Source organism: Anabrus simplex, chromosome 6 (genome assembly GCF_040414725.1).
Source record: "Anabrus simplex isolate iqAnaSimp1 chromosome 6, ASM4041472v1, whole genome shotgun sequence".
In the NCBI taxonomy this organism is placed as follows: Eukaryota; Metazoa; Arthropoda; class Insecta; order Orthoptera; family Tettigoniidae; genus Anabrus; species Anabrus simplex.
The window spans coordinates 172,568,678-172,587,706 of record NC_090270.1 but is presented as its reverse complement, the minus strand read 5'-3'; the positions used below and the strand labels follow the sequence as shown (position 1 = coordinate 172,587,706).

At 39.2% G+C, this 19,029-nt stretch overlaps 1 protein-coding gene across 2 annotated transcripts in view; it reads right to left on the bottom strand.

Moving 5' to 3' along the window:
* Positions 1 to 19,029, bottom strand: part of LOC136875617 (peroxynitrite isomerase THAP4) — a 116,150-nt gene that overhangs the window by 81,586 nt on the left and 15,535 nt on the right. For both annotated transcript variants that reach the window (XM_067149153.2, XM_067149154.2), the window contains exon 2: positions 2,937 to 3,029. In XM_067149153.2, coding sequence (XP_067005254.1) covers positions 2,937 to 3,001 — 65 coding nt within the window. In that variant the 5' untranslated portion in view covers positions 3,002 to 3,029. The remainder of the gene's footprint in view (positions 1 to 2,936; positions 3,030 to 19,029) is intronic.

Below are 19,029 nucleotides of genomic sequence, written 5' to 3'. Positions count from 1 at the left end.
GGTACTTATCACTAGGAAAATAAAACCATGCTACGTGTCATGTTGAGGTACTAATCAAAAGTAGCGTAGACTCGCGGTATTCCACACAGTATGGTACTACTCACAGATAATGAAATTCGCACATGTATTACAGACCTATGCTGTTTCACACATTGCGGCGCCATTTACATGCAACGCAAACCTATGGTGTTCAGCACATAAGAGCACTACCCACACGGACCAGTACTATCCCGTGGTGTTCCTCATATAGTGGGTATTAATCAATTCAAGTGAGAACCATGGGTTCTCCCCAGGGGGGTCTCTTCCCGCATCGTGCTCACTTGTTTCCCTCCCTGGCCGCCTTCTGCGTGACGTCATGGGATGTGAAAACAGCACCCGCCCGTAATGCTAACACGTATTACTACTACAGTCTAAAATGGTCATAACTTCTGAACCATTCATGCAAATAATGTCCTGACAAGGTTATTGTAATCCTTATAAAATACTCGAGGAGGTCAAACAATTTATTTCGATGAGGAATTCGAGGATAATATCAAATATTTATTTAATTTTAAGAAGCTACATTTTTTTACCTCGGACTCTAGCATAAAATCGCTTCTACAGGGCAACCGATTGGAAATAGTTACATACCATCGCTGACTTTTTTGAAGAGGTTTCTATGCTCTACATTTCGTATGCTTACACTTGGGGTCTATCGTTGACGGTTCAGACAGCGTAAGCCAAGAAAGCAAGTGACCGACCGTCCGACCATTTTGTCTCTTTCTTCGTATTTACTGTATATCGGATCAGGGATACTGTATTATTTCACGAGCTTCGAAATATATTCAGAAATATTAACACATAATAATGTTAATGTTATTGGATTTTACGTCCCACTAACTATGAATCTGAGCACCTTCACTACCGGAATGAGACAGGATCGAACCTACCAAGTTGGGCTAAGAAGGCCAGCGCTCTACCATCTGAGTTGCTACTCAGCCCGGCTATTAGCACATACAGTAATAATATTATAGTAGTTCACTACGTGTTCGTGTTGTCAGTATCTGAAGTAGAACCACTGTACTGATTAAAATGCAGTCAACATATTATGGAAACGTGTGTGGTGCTATAAATGTCGGCACGTAAAAGAACTCCTGTGGGACAAAATTACGGCACCTCGAGTCTCAGAAAACCGTAAATGTTGTTAGTGAGACGTAACACAAATAACGTTTTTATTATTTTGCATATTATAAAGACAATAACAACAACCATCATAGCCAGTTAGTTTGCTACTGTGATGGCATAATAATACTTCCTCGTCAGCAATGCTTGGTTGTTGATACACTTTGTAATACACTCTTCAATATCTCCATTATTACAGCTCGTACAGTAAAACGGTTTCAGATATAAATGACTGAATGAAAATGTAACTGGATCTCGGTTATTTCAAAAGGGGGCCTCACACATCCCAATCATCAGTGGTTGAAAAACATAGCCAAGTTCGAAATTACATTTGATGTATTTCACGGTCAGACTGTATCCAGATGCAAAAACGTAATGAAAACTTATTTCTATTATTAAGTCAAAATTTCCAGTATTCCATGACAAAATAATTTTTCACTACGTAAGGACCATGACATTTATTAGGATACGGCATTTAAATGCAAAGAGTAAGGAACTAGCACTGAAGAAATATGCCAACAAGAAGGCTAAGCTTTGGGCTGGTAAATCAACTAATTAAGTCTCCTGACACGTAAGTTTAATACTTTTCCTACGCCATTTGATCTAAATATTTACTTCATCAGGAAATATATTAATCATTTTGAGTTGCATGGCAATATTTTATTTGATAGTTGATGTTCTGCCTGCTCAGCATGTGATAAAATTTAACGCATTTTCACTCATCTTGTTTTTAAATCTATTGGAAGTACCGTTGCTTATCGAATCGGAGCAAACCAGATTATTATTTGATGAAAGATTCGGAAGATGTTTCACAGGCGCGAGAATTGACAGGCTTGCTGTACAGCGATTGTGTACCTTACTCGCTATCGTTCATACCGCGTGACGTCATAGCGCTCCAGCCAATGGGAGCTTCAACCTCCAGAGTAGCATACCTAATGGTGTAGTTACCTTGGGTTCCCTCATCCCATGGTGTCGCTCATATAGTGCTACTAATCACAGATACTGTAAAAACCGTCGAGCCCTCGTTTGCTACTAATCACAACCCTATTTGGTACCTAACATAGTGGTACTACGCACAAGTAAAAGCGACCCATGGTGTTCCCCGTGTTGTGGTACTAATCACAAGCAGTGTCATAGTTCTATACAATTACCCCCCTTGGTCGCCCCTTTTAGTCGCCTCTTACGACAGACAGGGGATACCGTGGGTGAATTCTTCATCTGCGTCCTCCACCCACAGGGGGTTGTGTGTTCGGTCCGTGAGAGGTTCCCCCCCCAAGTTTTATTAACAGCTATCGAAGAATAATAAGCAAGGCCACACACACTTTTAAAATGTTAATAAATGAACCAAATGGTACAACACTTTTAAACAGTGAACAAAGCATGTGCGAACTGTCCGAGCTGAAAAAAGAGGTGACGTATATTGTAATAAGCGGTGCAGTGGCAACAGAGCTGTGAGGATTTCTGTTGGGGAATGAGAACCTCCGTTTTAAAGTCCACTACCGTCATAAATCATCCCCTGCTGGGCAAGCGAAGGGTCAGGAAATGAAACGTATGCAGTTTTCTTTGCTGCCGGCTGAGGACCGGTTGCTCATCCCAACTATGCAGAATATTGATGGGAAGTTAAAAACTCTCATAATAATGAAGATGTTATTAATGACGGATGTAGGTGTATTTAAAATAGTTAGTACTTCTGAACATATAATTGTGTACAAAGGAGAATTGTTGAAAAAGCAGTCAGAAAGAAAGAAATTACTTTTGCAATGATGTTAACTTACTTGTGAAATGCAGTTCTTGAGCCTTTTGTCCACTTGCTTTTGCAGTTCAATGCAGAACATGTCATGTTTATGGTTCACTTGCTCTTCAAGACACTGAAATATATATGTATTCAAATCAATCTCATATTGCACAGCTTTCAAAAGTATGACAGAAATAAATTTAGTCTACAATTGCAAATGAAAATACTGTACATCAGGTTTATAAACATGAGAAATATAAACTCAAAGATATACTCATGATGCTATACTACTAAAAAACCTAGTCTGGTTGAAAAGAACCTTTCACAACTCATAAACTTGCATCCCAATTTTTCCAATGAAAGGCAACGTGTCACTATACTACTACTTTAAAAAAATTTCTAGTAATCATGAGTTTTTGATCAGAAAGACTTTGAAAAGCAATACACTTCACAGATATTAATTTGTGCCCGGGTAGTTTTTGAATGTTTACCTTTTAGCATTTTTATTACCAGTACGTTAAGTGTGAAGTAAATGCTGATTGAATTATTTTTGAGATGTTAATTTTACATTATGTAGTTTTAGAGTTATTTAGATGTATCTGATTTCAAGTTTTAGATTATTTAATTTTCGAGTAAAACTTTGTCCGTGTGGAAGCTAGAATTGACTGGGAAGTATTTGATTCCTGCAAAAAATGAATAATTATATGTACTTACCCATCACACTATATATATGACATACACGATTTCAGCCGTCATTGAGACTGTCACAATCAGCCAGTGACCCCAAAAGCAGTCGATTCAGCACTAATCTCGGTCCTTTTATATTATATTATTTTAAGCTCTTCTCAGCTCCTGTGTCAATGGAGACTGGAGGTAGACTTAAATGGTATCAAGAGCGCCACAGTTCCTATCAGACACACGTAAATGATGGATTTCGTCATTAACATTGGTTATTTTCCATTATTTTTGCACGTCACCCCTTGCCATTCCCCACCCCCGCAGAGGCTGTGATTTTTCATCTCCATAGTATTTTTTCTAAGAAGGTAAGTCATACATGTACCAAGTTCCTTAGAGAGCAATTCTGGAACATATTCACCTACAGTACATGCATAATATCCGTTAAATTTACATTCATTTTCACCCCTTCTCAACCTCCATACTGTAACAGTAAATATGGTACTTTGATGAGCATGAGAAACGCAGGGCGTATACCGTTCTGATTGAAGTGCATACAGAGGGAGAGGGTTTTTCTTTGAAAGAAATTTCTAAGTTTTTTTTCTGAGTTTATTAATAAGTTCCAAATCATATCACCTCTGTACAGAAGAAACAGTGAGAAGTGTTCTTTCCTCGTCCTAGGGTTGGCGATGTCCCAGAATTCCGGCTGCTCCGCTCCTCTCTACACCATTGAACCACCCTTCCTCCCTCGATGGAAGTTCTTGAAGATCTCGAATTTCTAGAAGATCCATGCGATGTCTAGAAGATCCATGCGGTGTAGAAGTAAGGGCATTGAAACAGGCCACGTAAATGATAAGCGTGAACAAACAACGTTAAGCCTTGGACGTGTTAATGTGAAAAGAGACTTCTGCACAGATGAGAAAAAGATATAGCAACTGTATAACTGAGGAATTATCACACGGTAGAATGTCACTGAAACCTATCCCGTGTTAATGTCATTAATCATTTGAAATAAATTCTATGTGGCAAAGTGTCACTAAGCTCGAATAAGCACATAAGTTTAACACTTGTAAAATGAATAGCCACTTGAAACTTGTCATTGAATGTCAATAAAGTCAACTAATAAATAGTCACCTAAAGTTTGTGATACTTGGCATGATCTGAAGTTATGCCACATGACATATTTCTTAGTCTGAACACCGTTCAATGTAATCAATTGGATTAAAATGAAATAAGAATCTTTCACTCGTCAAGTTAATCTTGTTCACGCATGTTAATGAAAAATACAGTGAAATTTATCATTTATCAACAGTCCTTAGTTCGAATGTTCGTAGAGTTGAAAATGCACAGCTCTCAGTTCGAATGTTCGTAGAATTGAAAATGCACAGTTCAAATACACAGTCAACAGCCCATCATCTACAATATATTTACACAGTTTATAGAATTATCTACACACGAAATTGTAAGTTAGTGACGTAGTCACTAAGTTCGAGTTAACTCTGTACTCAATCACTTGTTAATGTTTGCTACTTGAGGAATTGTAAGTTAAAGCACAGTCATGTTAGTAAAATTTCTCGAAATATTCGATCACTCTGTAAGGAGCAAAGACTGTTCCAAACCCTATCACTGTCCACAACATTAACTTTGAATTATGAACACTTGGAAAAAATTAAACATTCATTCAGAATAAACAATCACTTGGTAATATTAAGAGTTTGATGAAGCACAATTTATGTCACTCTCCGTTGGAGCAGAATTCTATCACTCACGACTTAAAGAAACTTGTATAAGTCCACACTCGACGCTACGGAGTTAAAGTCCAGGACTCGACGAAATATGACAATCACTACATGTCGCATCGCAGTCTCTGCGAGCCAACCGCTCGCTGTTAGCAGCATGAACTCCACTGCGAAACACACTGGTCTGCTAAGCAAAGCAGCTCTCCATTTATACCTGATTCACACCCAAAACATGCCCTCACATCTCGCCCCACAACTTCGTCGTCTCATGTCGGATTTTTATTAAACCTTCCAGGAATGCAGATAAAATATCGGGCTACAGGATGATGTGGTTGATTTTGTCTAGTCATTATCGTGGGGAAAGTTATTATCCGAAGAAACTCAAGGAACATTCCATACTAGTCTAGGCTCACTCTGAGTTACGGGGAAGTAGGCTGTGACGTCACTCTGCTCTACGTCACACACAACTGTTGCTTGCTGTTCCAGTCTGTCTTCCGTTGCTGGGCCAGCGCGTAACGCGAAGTTTTAACTTTAATTGCGGGGACTTAGTTTTGTACCGGCTGTTCCCGGTACAATACTGAGTGCGGCTGAAGTACGACTTAACCATTCAGAGTGTCACAGTTCAACTCTGTGACCTCGTAAAGAATGTATTTGACATTAATATCAGTCCAATTCGTTTAATGTTATATTTCACCATCTCCCCTAAGAGTGCAAGGGGTGTTTTACCCCAACAGTATTTTTTGCAGATAGTAAGTCATACGTGTACCAATTTTATATGAGGGCAATGCTGGATGAAAAACACATACATCCGTAATTTTGGTCATTTTGAACATTTTCCTTTCCACCCCTTCTAATATCCATGCCGAAAGGGACTGAACAGGGGCCGATGACTTTCAATGTTAGGCCCCTTTAAACAACAAGCATCATCATCATCATCATCATCATCATCATCATCATCAGGGACTGAACGATGACATCCGGAGTGTCATTATTCACCTCAGCAGCCTCGAAAACTATTGACTGTACATGAATATTTGTTGTTATCTATTATTTAATATATTTCACCAGTCTTTCTGTGTTTTTTATAATTGACCCTCGCTCCTAGGGGTGCTAGGTGTATCTGACCCCCACAGTAATGTTTTCTATACAGTAAGTCATGCGTATACCAAGTTTGGTTGAGAAGTATACTAGAACATACACACATACATCTTTAAACTGTGTCCATTTGGACATTTTCTTTTCTTTACTAGTTCTTACCCGCCTGCCGATTAGGACTAAACTTTACCATAAATGGCATCCAGAGTGTCACACTTCATCTCAGCGATCCTGAAAACTATGGATTAGACACATATCGGTCGTTTTCGGTTAATGTTTACATCTCACCTCTACTTTAGAGGCTAGGGGTCTCTTATTCCAAAGGTATTTTTTCCAGACAGTAGGTCCAATTTTGGTTGAGAGTTTTGCTGGAATATACATATATACGTCCATTATCTCGGTCATTTTGGAAATACTGTTTTCCACTTCTTCTCACCGCTATGCGAAAGGAGGCAGAACTTGGACTTCTAAAGAATCTGGAGTGTTATTATTCATCTCAGCGACCCCGAAAGAATGGATTCGACACTATTTTCGATTATATCTACATCTCACCCCTGGTAGGTGCGCTAGGGTAGTATTACCTCCACGCACTTTGTTTCCTGATAATAAGTCATAAGTAACAAAGTTTGTTTGAAATCTCTCCCGTAGTTCTGAAAAGAATGTATATAAATCACCCCTCCTCTAGAGGTTCCAGGGGTGTCTTATCCTAAGCAGTACTTTGTCCAGATTGTAAGTCATACTTCTATCAATTTTGGTTGAAAGCTACGCTGTAACATACATGAGCTACGTTAATTATTTCGGTCATTTTTGACAATTTCTGTTTTACCCCTTCTCCCCCTACGTCAAAGGGGAATGAAATAGGATTTATAAAAAATCAGGAGTGTCATTATTAATCTCAGCGACCCTGAAATTGTGGATTGGACACTATTTTCGATTATTTTTTTATCACTTCCTCCGTGTCCTCCCCCTCCAAAGGGGACTGCACTTGGACTTGACTAATTATCTCAGTGCCCACGAAAAGTACAAATTCAACAATATTTTTGATTATTTTTGTATATCTGTCTTCCCTTGCCCATCCCCCCGAAGGGGGCTGAACTTGATTTATAAAATTCTGGAGTTTCACTGTTCATATCAGTGATCACGAAAAGTATGGATTCGATTCGTTGATTTTTATATCACCCCCACCCCCCCGCCAGCCAAATGGGTAGAGTGTCTTACCCCCACACGGATTGTCAAAAGAAATCCGAGTGTCACTATCCATCTCAGCGACCCCGAAAAGGATGGATTTGACACTATTTCCTATTATTTTGATATATCACTCGCCCCCACCCAAAAGGGGGCTGAACTTGGACTTCAAAAAATTCCAGAGTGTCACTATTCATCTCACTGACCCCCGAAAAGCATGGATTCGACACTACTTTCAATTATTTTTATATCTCACCCCCTCGCCCCACCACCCCTAAGGATACATGAAGTACTGTATCTTACCCCCACGTGATTTATCTCATAATACTAAAGATCCGGAGTGCCGCTATTCATCTCAGCGACCCCGAAAACTGTGGATTTGACACTATTTTCGATTATTTTTATATATATCTCCTGCAACGCCCCCCACCATGAAGAGGCTAAACTTGGACTTTAAAAATTCTGGAGTGTCACTATTCATATCAGCGACCCCGAAAAGTATGGATTTGACACTATTTTCGAATATTTTATATGTCACCCCCTCGCCCCCCCCTGCCATAATGGGTACATGGGGTGTCTTACCCCCACGCAGTTTGTCAAAAGAAATCCGGAGTGTCACTATTAATCTCAGCAACACCGAAAAGGATGGATTCAATATTATTTTCAGTTATTTTGATATATCACACCCCATTCGCCCCCCGCCCCAAAGGGGGCTGATCTTGGACTTAATATTAATCTTAGTGACCCCAAAAAGTATGGATTTGACACTATTTTCGATAATTTTGTTACATCACTCCCCCCTCACCCCCCACCCCAAAGGGGGCTGAACTTGGAATTTAAAAATTACCAGAGTATCACTATTCATCTCAGCGACCACGGAAAGTATGGATTCGACACTATTCTTGAATATTTTATGTGTCACCACCCTCGCCCCACGCCCTAATGGGTACATGGAGTGTCTTACCCCCACACGGTTTGTCAAAAGAAATCCGGAGTGTCACTATTCATCTCAGCGACCCCGAAAGGGATGAATTCGACACTATTTTTGGTTATTTTTATATATCACTCCCCCTTCGCCCCCACCCCAAAGGGGGCTGAACTTAGACCTTAAAAAATTCCGGAGTATTACTATTCATCTCGGTGAATCCGAAAAGTATGGATTCGACACTATTTTTAAATATTTTTATATGTCAGCCCCCCAGCCCCTAAGCGTAATGGGGTGTCTTAATTCCATGCGGTTTGTCTCCTTATACTAAATCGTAAGTGTACCAAGTTTGGTTGAAATCGCTCTAGTGGTTTTGGGAGAGATGCAATACATACACACATGCATACATACAATGACATTTATATATATATATATATATATATATATAGATGAAGCAAATATTACAAGACTTTCTAACAGTGAAAACTGCACATGCAAACTGTCTGAGCTAAAAAAAAAGACTGATGTATATAAGAGATGCACTGGCAACAGAGCTGTGAGGAGTTCTGTTGGGGCATGAGAACGTCCATTATCCACTTCTAAGCTTGGCCTAAAATTCAAACAACGACGGACTGGAAGTGTCTTTCAGACACCTGTCAGCTGCTATATTAATAAACTGTTCTATTTTTCCAACTAGCAGATCTGTATCATTAAATGAGGCTATGAACGGATTTTGAAGCCACTTTATATTGTCATGACATCAGTTGTAATCGAGCTAGCGAAGCGAGAGGTTGTATTGTGCAGTGAGTGCTGAGTGAGAAGTATGAATATTGCTATAGAGCAATATCGTGCGGCCATAGGTCGATGGCACGGGCGAGTGAAGTGTGTGTGTACACCAAGTGATAAGGTGCATTTACGAAAATCTGGGCTTGAGGGATCTATGATGGTAGCAGCAGTGGTGGCAATTCTTCTGATAATAGGAGGCATAGAAATGAACCCTGGACCAACGGGTTCATTGAGCTGGGAGGACAAAGATAAGATTAGAGAAATAGTCAGAGATGCTTGCCAGTGTGAGCAAACGAGGGAGTTAATTCGCGAGCTGAGAAATGATATGACAGAAATGAAAGACTGGATAAAAGAAGAGAGAAGAATTATGACAGATAAAGTGGTGGAAAACTCTAGGGAAATAGAATTATTGAAGTCGAATATGAAGGAGATGGAAGGAGAAACTGATAAATTAAAGTGGCAACAGAAAATGACTATCCAAGACGCTAAGAGGAAAAATATTTTCATATACGGCATCCCAGAGAAGGAAAAGGAGGATTTGAATGATCTAACGAATAAAGTGTTGGATATCATAAATAACCACATAAAGATAAATTGTAAAGAAGAAGATATTGATGAAATCTATAGGCTGGGGAGAGTCAAAGGGAAAAGACCTATTAAGGTGAAGTTGATTTCTGCCTTGAAGGCGAACAAAATTATCCTCAATGGGAAGAACTTGAAAGGAGAAAGGATTTGGGTAAGAAGAGATATGGATAAAGAGACAATCATGGAACAGAGAGTCTTGCGATTTCACCTAGTAAAAGCTAGAAACTATGGACTAAAAGCATACATAAGAGGCAAACGTCTTATAGTAGGAGTTAGTAACTAGTCGCGTATCTGGTCAATTGCACAGCTACGAGAAATGGATAGACAGTTGAGTTCATCACACCAGGAAGTGCAACGGCCTGTAGAGGAAGGAAGGTGCCAGTCAGCTGCCTGCACAGTGGCTGATAACGTACAATCTGATGACAACACCGATCTGCATACTCTACAGAGGAACAGAAGACGGCAGAGTGACGAACATCTAGTGGAGGAGGATGGACAACCAGCTGACTGTCGAGTCGACACGAATCCAGGAAGCAGCGGCACACCTGATGACAGAACCAAGACTCTGGCTGGGAAAGGTAAATCCTTGAGTGTAATAGACTTATGGATCAGAAAGGGCAAAGGACAGAAAGACAATTTAGACAAAGAAATAGTTACTTCACCAGAGGGTAGTATTATAGAACTGGAGAAAAAGAGAATAACTAGAAGTAAGACAAGCAACTCGTCTGAGAGTAAAAGTAAAAAATAACTAGAATGGAATATTGGTATGGTCAACATTGAAGGTTTCTTGAGCACGTTAGGAAATGAACAGGTGAAATTGTTAATGTCAGAAATGCACCTTTGTTGAGAGTTGGATAGCACCGGGATATGAAGTACATATTGAAGGTTTTAAAACGTATAGTAAGGCAAGGGGCAGGAATGCTCGTACAGGTAGATATCCCGGTGGTATTCTAACCTTGATAAGGGAAGAAATAAGGGAGAAAATTGAAATAATAGAAACAGATATTGAAGAAATACTTTGGGTGAAAACAAGGGTAAAACAGAACAGGGAGGTTAATCTATGTTTCGGTTTTGTATACAATCCTCCCGAGGACTCGACATTGGCAAATAAGGAATTCTTCACAGAATTAGCACTAGAAGTAAACAGATTAAGGAATATATATGAAGACATAGGTATTGTAATAATGGGGGACTTTAATGCGAGGATTGCAGACTTAAAACCAATTTATAGTAAAGAGGCTGAGGAAATAATAATTAGAAAAAGAATTAGTCAAGATAAAGTTTGCAATAACTATGGTGGAAAACTGTTAGAATTATGTGGTACAGAAGAACTCTATATTTTAAATGGGTGGTGGCCAGGAGATGAATTGGGTAATTTAACGTTTATAACAGAGATGGGTGGCACTCGTTAAGAGGATAAATGTTAAAGGTTGGGGAGAATCGCATCACTTACCCATAATTATTAATATGGTAAGCACGGAAGAGAATACTGGGGGGAATTATATAAATAACATTAAAGAGAGGCCAGTGACAAAATATATGTGGAGAGAAGACCTCAGCGCAGAATTCAAGGAATATTTTGAAGGTAGATCCTTTGAAATGATCAAGAAGGAATAAAGTCCGCGATGGAAGATAATAAAATAGACGAGGCGATAAAGTTATTAGAAAACTCAATACTGATGGCAGGACATAAGATGCGGGCTCAGGAGGTAAGAATACAAAGAAATAGTGGGTGGTACAATGAAGAATGCAGACAAAAAAAATCAGAAGTTATGAAAGCCCTAGACACATTCAGGAAAATAGGCGGGCAGGAACCAAGAATTGCATTCTGTAGCAAAAGAAAAGAGTATAAAGAATTATTGGTAAGAACTAAAGTTTTGTGGCAGAAGAAACAAACTGACAACTTAAACAGAGAGGCTCTGGATATACTAAGAAGGTATGGCTTAAAATAAATCAAATTTGTAAGGATAGAAAAAATATAACCCAGGTAAATATAAGCCATAGAGAATGGATAAATTACTTTAGTAAATTATTAAGTGGTGAAGATAGTTGGAAACAGGATGTTCAGAAGAGGGGAATCTCGAGAGGATTACGGTGCTCCCTGCCCAATTTAGATAAGGAAATTTCAGCCGCTGAAGTAAAAGAAATATTAGAGAAAGGGAGGAAAGAGAGGAAAGGGAAAGCAGGAGCAATTTCAGGAATAAACAATGAATTCTGGAAGGAAGCAAGCAAAAATAGCTTTATCCTTGCTGGTATAGTCAAAATATTTAACAAGATCTTCGAGGGAGCTAGATTCCCTAAATCATGGCAAGAAGGTATCATCTGTCCTGTATACAAGAATCGTGGAGAGAGATCTAACCCAAGTAACTATAGAGGGATTACGTTGCTAGATTCTTTAAGCAAGATATACACAGGGATATTGGCAAAAAGATTAATGAATTGGGCAGAGGAGTACTCGATCTTGTCGAGATTACAAGCAGGATTCAGAAAGGGAATGAGGACTAGTGACAATATAATGGTAGTTAAAACAATATTAGATAAATATATCAGAAAGAAAAGAGGCAAGTTGTACATTACCGTAATTGATTTAGAAAAAGCTTTTGATTCGGTGAGTAGAAAAGCTGTTGGCCATAAGTTGTGGCAGATCGGAGTATCAGCTAAAATTATAAGAGCAATTGATAATATATATCCGGAATTTAAATGTTCAGTCAAAGTTAAGAATGGTTTAGTAGTGGGAGAGATAACTTCTGAAGTGGGCCTTAAACAAGGGTGTAAACTGTCCCCCATATTATTTTTATTGTTTATTAACAATATTTTCCACTCGAAAGAATATGAAAAAGGAGCTTCTCCATGTCTTGAGTGCCAAGATATTCCAGGCCTAATCTTTGCGGACGATATCATTCTACTTGCATTAACACCCAGCAAGATGCAAAATAGTATTAATGAGGTAGAGAACTACTGCAAAGAGTGGAATTTAAAGGTTAACCCACAGAAAACCAGAGTAATGGTCTGTAAAAGGGGTGTTAAGCATTCTAAGAGTGAACAGTGGTGGATGGGTAGGACAAAGTTAGAAGTGGTAAAAAAAATCGAATACTTAGGGACGATTATAAGTAGTAATGGAAACTGGTCTGACCAAATAAAAAGATCCAAAATGAGGGGAATAAGTGCCTTGGCTGGTAGCAAAATATTCGATAAAAAGATGCCCAACGTAGAATACAAAATCCAGGAAAACATATTTAATGCAATAGTTAAAGCTAAAGTACTGTATGGATCAGAAATTTGGGGAGTAGATCAGGGAATTGTAGCTTTAGATGTAATCGTTAGCAAATTTGCCAAAATAATTATGGGACTACCTAACTGCACTGCAAACAGTGGAGTAAGAATGATGTGTGAAGGGGTGAGTATGCGAGCTGAGATTGCTAAGCGAATAGTCAAGTATTGGTTAAGATTAAAGACTGGGGGAGGTGGTGAAATATTATGCTTAGCCTACCATCACCAAATGAAGCAATTAAACGAAGGCTATTGGGTGGATGGGGTGAAAAAGCTTCTAGAGCACATAGGAATGGGATCATACTGGGTGACTAATATTGAAAGGGATGACAGGAGATTGCATAAGAAAGTAGTTCAAAGAGTGAAAGATATAGAAAGACAAACAATTAGGACAGAATGCAATAGTAAGAGAACACTAATAGAATTTTGTAAAATAAGTGAGAATATGACAATAAGGACACAAATGTTAACAAAAAGGGTAATGAGAGGAATAATCTGGTGGCTGATGGGAGTGTATAAAAATAAAGCTTTAAGAGAAAAAAATGATGAAAATAAATGTATTTTATGTAATTCAAATATGGAAGTGGCTCATTTGATTAAGGACTGTAAAGAAACAAGAAACATTAGAGAGAAATACATAGAAAGGAAAGAATTGGATAAAATTCTAAATGAAAATGAACTGTACACACACTCTAGTCTATTAAGCAGAGAATGGAAGAAACCAGGAAAGGTAGCCAAATTATTTAATATTATGAGAGGTATTTGGGGAAAAAAATGTAAAGAAGAGATAATTACATGTAACTACGTTCAAAGATATATGTAAGCAACTATTAATGAATATGTCTGTGGTAGTAGATTATAACTGAATATGGTACAAGTTACAAGTACGTGACAGTTCGAAACTGAACAGAACCAGTGACATGTGATAGTGATGGATGCGATGATCGGACGGCCTCTCCCCCGTAGTGGTGGCCATCCTTGGATGGAGGGGGAGGGGGTGATGTCCGTTCATTGTTTTCAATCGGTCGGGTGGAATTAATATACTCGATTTATTCACAGATATGGAACATTATATAGTATAACTCACTAATAAGTAAGGGCGACAATAATTATAACTTTAGTATTGTGTGTTGAGTCATCAGTCCATAGTCTGGTTTGACGCAGCAGTCCATGCCACCCTATCCTAACCTTTTCATTTCTACGTAACTATTGCATCCTACATCTGCTCTAATCTGTTTGTCATATTCATACCCTGGTCTACCCCTACCGTTCTTACCACCTACACTTCCTTCAAAAACCAACTGGACAAGTCCTGGGTGTCTTAAGATGTGTCCTATCATTCTATCTCTTCTTCTCATCAAATTTAGCCAAATCGATCTCCTCTCACCAATTCGATTCAGTATCTCTTCATTCGTGATTCGATCTATCCATCTCACCTTCAGCATTCTTCTGTAACACCACATTTCAAAAGCTTCTATTCTCTTTCTTTCTGAGCTAGTTATCGTCTATGTTTCACTTCCATATGTTTCGTTTTTTTAAATTATTATATTTGTTCTGTTTTGTCTCTTTGTTCCTTAGATATTGTATATTTCTAATTAGTAGATTCAATTCATTGATATGTAAGCTGTATTGTATACCTTCTAATGAGATTGTTGGTTGTTTGTCTGCCCGTTTTATTTTATTTTGGTTTTATTTTAGTTTGGTTTTGTTAGTTTGTTTGTTTTTGGCTGCTGACATACAGTAGAGTTGGAAGAGGGCGGGATAGGCCTGACCTATCTCAAGCTAAAGTGTTGATTCGGTAGTACGTCTGCACATGTAAAGTAGAGTAAAGTAGTGAATAGTGTTAGGTTAGAGGAAGTAAGTTGTCAATGAGACAGTGAAAGATGAGCCGAGTTATGGAATCCGTCTCGGCAGTGAAATACAGGTGTGACAGCTTACATGTAGAGCTAGGCAATCCGCACACATGTGGGTTGTTACAGGGAGGAGTGGTGAGGAAATAACATTGACAGCTTAAAGGGTCTATGAGGTATCGGTTTCCGAGCCTCATGAAACATGTCTGGTCGTGACATCCCAGGGAAGGGTGGTAGCAGTTCCTCACCAGGGGTGATGTCGCGGCCAGACAGATTTAGGATAGATTTAGTATATATTCATGTAGTAAAGTAGTTAGTTTAATTAGGTGGTGTGTTGCATGTGAAGCTGGCGATCCGCCCATGTGCAAGATGCTACAAAGTAGATTTAGAAGTAGTTAAGCAGTATATTCATGTAATAAAGTAGTTAGTTTAGTTAGGGGGTGTGTTGCATGTGGAGCTGGCGATCCGCCCATATGCAAGATGCTACAAAGTAGATTTAGAAGTAGTTAAGTAGTAAGTAGTTAGTGTCTAGCTATAAATAGCTTGTGAGTGTTTATTTTATTGGAACATTGTAACTGGGCGAAAGCCTGTTATGTTCAGTTCAATAAATTCAATTCAATATTGTCATGAACAGGAAAATATTCATGGAGTGGAAGTTTGTAGGTTTTGTAGATGTTTCATGATTTCTGACACAATCTGTAGTTTCGAGTACAGGCAAAACAATCGTACAGTGTACGGAACAACTCGGTAACTCTTTCTCTGATAGAAACATGCCAAAAGTGGATTTTTCATAAGAGTGACTCAATTTTATCATGAACTTTACAGAGACAGGTTCAATTCATTGAGGGCTAAAAATAAATCAGATATGACAAACATTGTAATCACCCAGGATCAGAGTCTTGATGACAAATCAAATACAAAGTCAGAGAGATACACCATAACTTCATTCCAAAGTGTGAAGTCCAAATCAAAACATTGCCCCAAGACAAATATCTTACTTTAGTGTGAAGTTACGAATTTTTAAATTGGTTTAACATTTTTTCACAGAGAGTAGCAAAAACTCGAGAATTCAGAGACCTTCATTTTATAAAATTCACTATTTTGACTGCTTCATTCAGCACATACCGAAGGCTCAGCATGTCTTAAGAGTTTTAACGCTTGTCTGTGAATGACACACTGGCTACTTCAACTTTGGGCACCACATTTTGAACACCAGCAATAAATCTACTGTGTTTCCCAGTAAAAGGGGTGCAAGGCAGTTGGATACACAACAAATAGCCTCTCTAATTGCAAAAGTCAACCTCACCTTCCCGTGGTGCTCTCTGTTATCACAGGCGAGGCTCTGGCGACCGAACATATGGCGGAATAACCATATCACAATTAAGGATACAGTAAATGGGCATCCTTTACACCCGTAACATCTGAGGTGGGAGCATGTGTCGAGGCTTAAAGGTGGCAGCCCCACCATGACACTCGGTGAATATCGGCTAATAACTCGCAGTCGCTTAAAACTAACTTATTAAAGAAACTAAGAAAAGCAGCCGGACGGATCCTAAGACGATGACCTTTGGCTTGAAATAGGACATGAAAATTGGATTTTGGAACTTCAGAACACTATATCAGACTAGGAAACTAACACAATTTGCTACCGAGGCAGAGAGGTACAGACTGGATATCTTAGGAGTTAGTGAAGTAAGGTGGAATACATTTGGAGAGTTAAGAACTTTGAGGGGACAAATATTCCTCTACTCTGGTAAGCCATGAAGACGACCCACATCAGGAAGGAGTGAGATTTCTTATAAACAAGAGATCAAAGAACAGTCTGATGGATTGGAAGTCCATCTCTTCAAGGATTATCACTGCAAAATTCAAGGGGAAGATCAGGAATGTTTTGACTGTCCAATGCTACGCACCAACAGAAGTGGAAGCAGATGATAAGGCTTAAGTTTTATTCAGAACTACACAGTACCATTCAGGCAATAAACAAAAGGGACACTGTGATTGTTATGGGAGACTTCAATGCCAAAGTGGGTTCTGAAATTCTGGGTCTTCAACAAGTAATGGGGCAACATGGACTTGGTACTAGGAATGAGAATGGAGAACTTTTGGTAGACTTCTGTGCGAGCAATGAACTTGTTATCGGTGGAACCCTATTCCCTCATAAAGAATGCCATAAAGTGACGTAGATTTCACCAGACCAGCGAACTCAAAACCAAATTGATCACCTGGCAATTAGCAGAAGCTGGAGAAGGTCTCTTTTGGATGTCAGAAATCAAAGAGGTGCAGATATAGGCAGCGATATCCATCTAGTGACTGCCAACATCCGAATTAAGATTGCAACTGCAAAGAGGCGATTTGAGCAACAAACGAAAAGGTTTGATGTTGGAAAGCCAGAGGATGATAGAAGTAAGGAACAGTTCAAGCTTGTCCTCAGTAACAGGTTTACAGCACTACAGTTAGATGAAGATGATGTTGAAGAACACTGGAAGAAAGTTAAAACCACTTTGACAGACACAGCAGAGGAGGTACTTGGCTTAAAGAACATCAGGAGGAAAGATTGTATGACATCAAATACTTGGGAATGTATTGAACAACGTAGGGAGCTGAAACTAAAGTTGAATAATTGCAGGACACGAACCCAGAAGGTTGAACTCCAAGTGGCATACCATGCTAAAGATCGGGAAGTTAAGAAGAGTGCAAAAGCAGACCGGAAAAAATGGGTATCAGACCTTGCTGAATTAGCGGAGACTGGAGCAAGATACAGAAACATGAAAGGCTTGTATGACATCACAAAGAAACTTGCCAAGAAGAAATTTAAACAAAGTAGACCCATCAGAACAAACAAGGAGATATGCTCACTAGTGATGAAGCTAGGTTGAATAGGTGGCGAGAACACTTCATGGAGGTGTTGAACAGAGAAAATGTAGAGGATGATAGACAAATGGTAGATGTGAACGAAGATTGTGAAACTGATGGTAACAACACTGAACCACCCTCAAGAAATGAGATAAAAGAAGCGATCAGCCAAATAATGAATGGGAAGGCCCCAGGAGTGGATAATGTAGTACCTGAGCTTCTGTGTACCCCGATATGACAGCTGATCTGTTGCATTCACTGTTCACAAAAATTTGGAATAAGGAAAGAATGCCAAAGGAATGGAGAGAAGAACTCCTTGTGAAATTACCAACTGTCACAACTGGAGAGGTATCACCTTGCTCTCGATTCCCAGTAAAGTGATGACACGGGTGATCTTGAACAGGATAAAAGCAAGGATAGAAAGCAAACTGCGCAAAGAACAAGCAGGTTTCAGGAATAACCGCTCATGCATAGACCAAATAAACACTCTACGAATTATTACTTGAACAGTTTAATGAATACAATTCTGGCCTATACATCTTCTGTTTGTGGACTTTGAGAAGGCTTTTGATTCATTGAAAAGGAACACCATGTGGAGAATGCTACAGAAGTACAGCGTACCAACTCAAATCAGCAAAATCATCAGAGAGACTTACAACGACTTCACGTGTAAGGTAATCCATGAAGGGAAGCTTTCGCAGCCTTTCTCCATAAACTCTGGTGTGCGGCAGGGGTGTGCCCTATCTCCAACTATCTTTCTCCTTGTTCTGGATGACGTCATGAGGAAAGATACGGAGGGAAGGCAAAGAGGCATTCAATGGGGATTGGGTGACAGATTGGAGGCTTTGGAGTACACCGATGACTTATGCCTATTGACTCAAAAACATACTGATATAGGGGGAAAGATACAGGATCTGGAGAGAGAGGCAGGAGCAGTTGGCTTCAGGATAAATGCCCAGAAAACAAAAGCAATGAATATCAACGTAAAGAGCAAACGGAAATTTAGAGTCAGTGATGAAGACATTAAAGAAGTCGAAGAGTTTACGTATCTTGCAGTGTGGTTACGCAGGATGGAGGAGCAGCTGCTGATGTCAAAATGACAATCCACAAAGCAAATGCGGCATTCATACAACTCTATCCAATACGGAGGGCCAGAGAAATATCAAT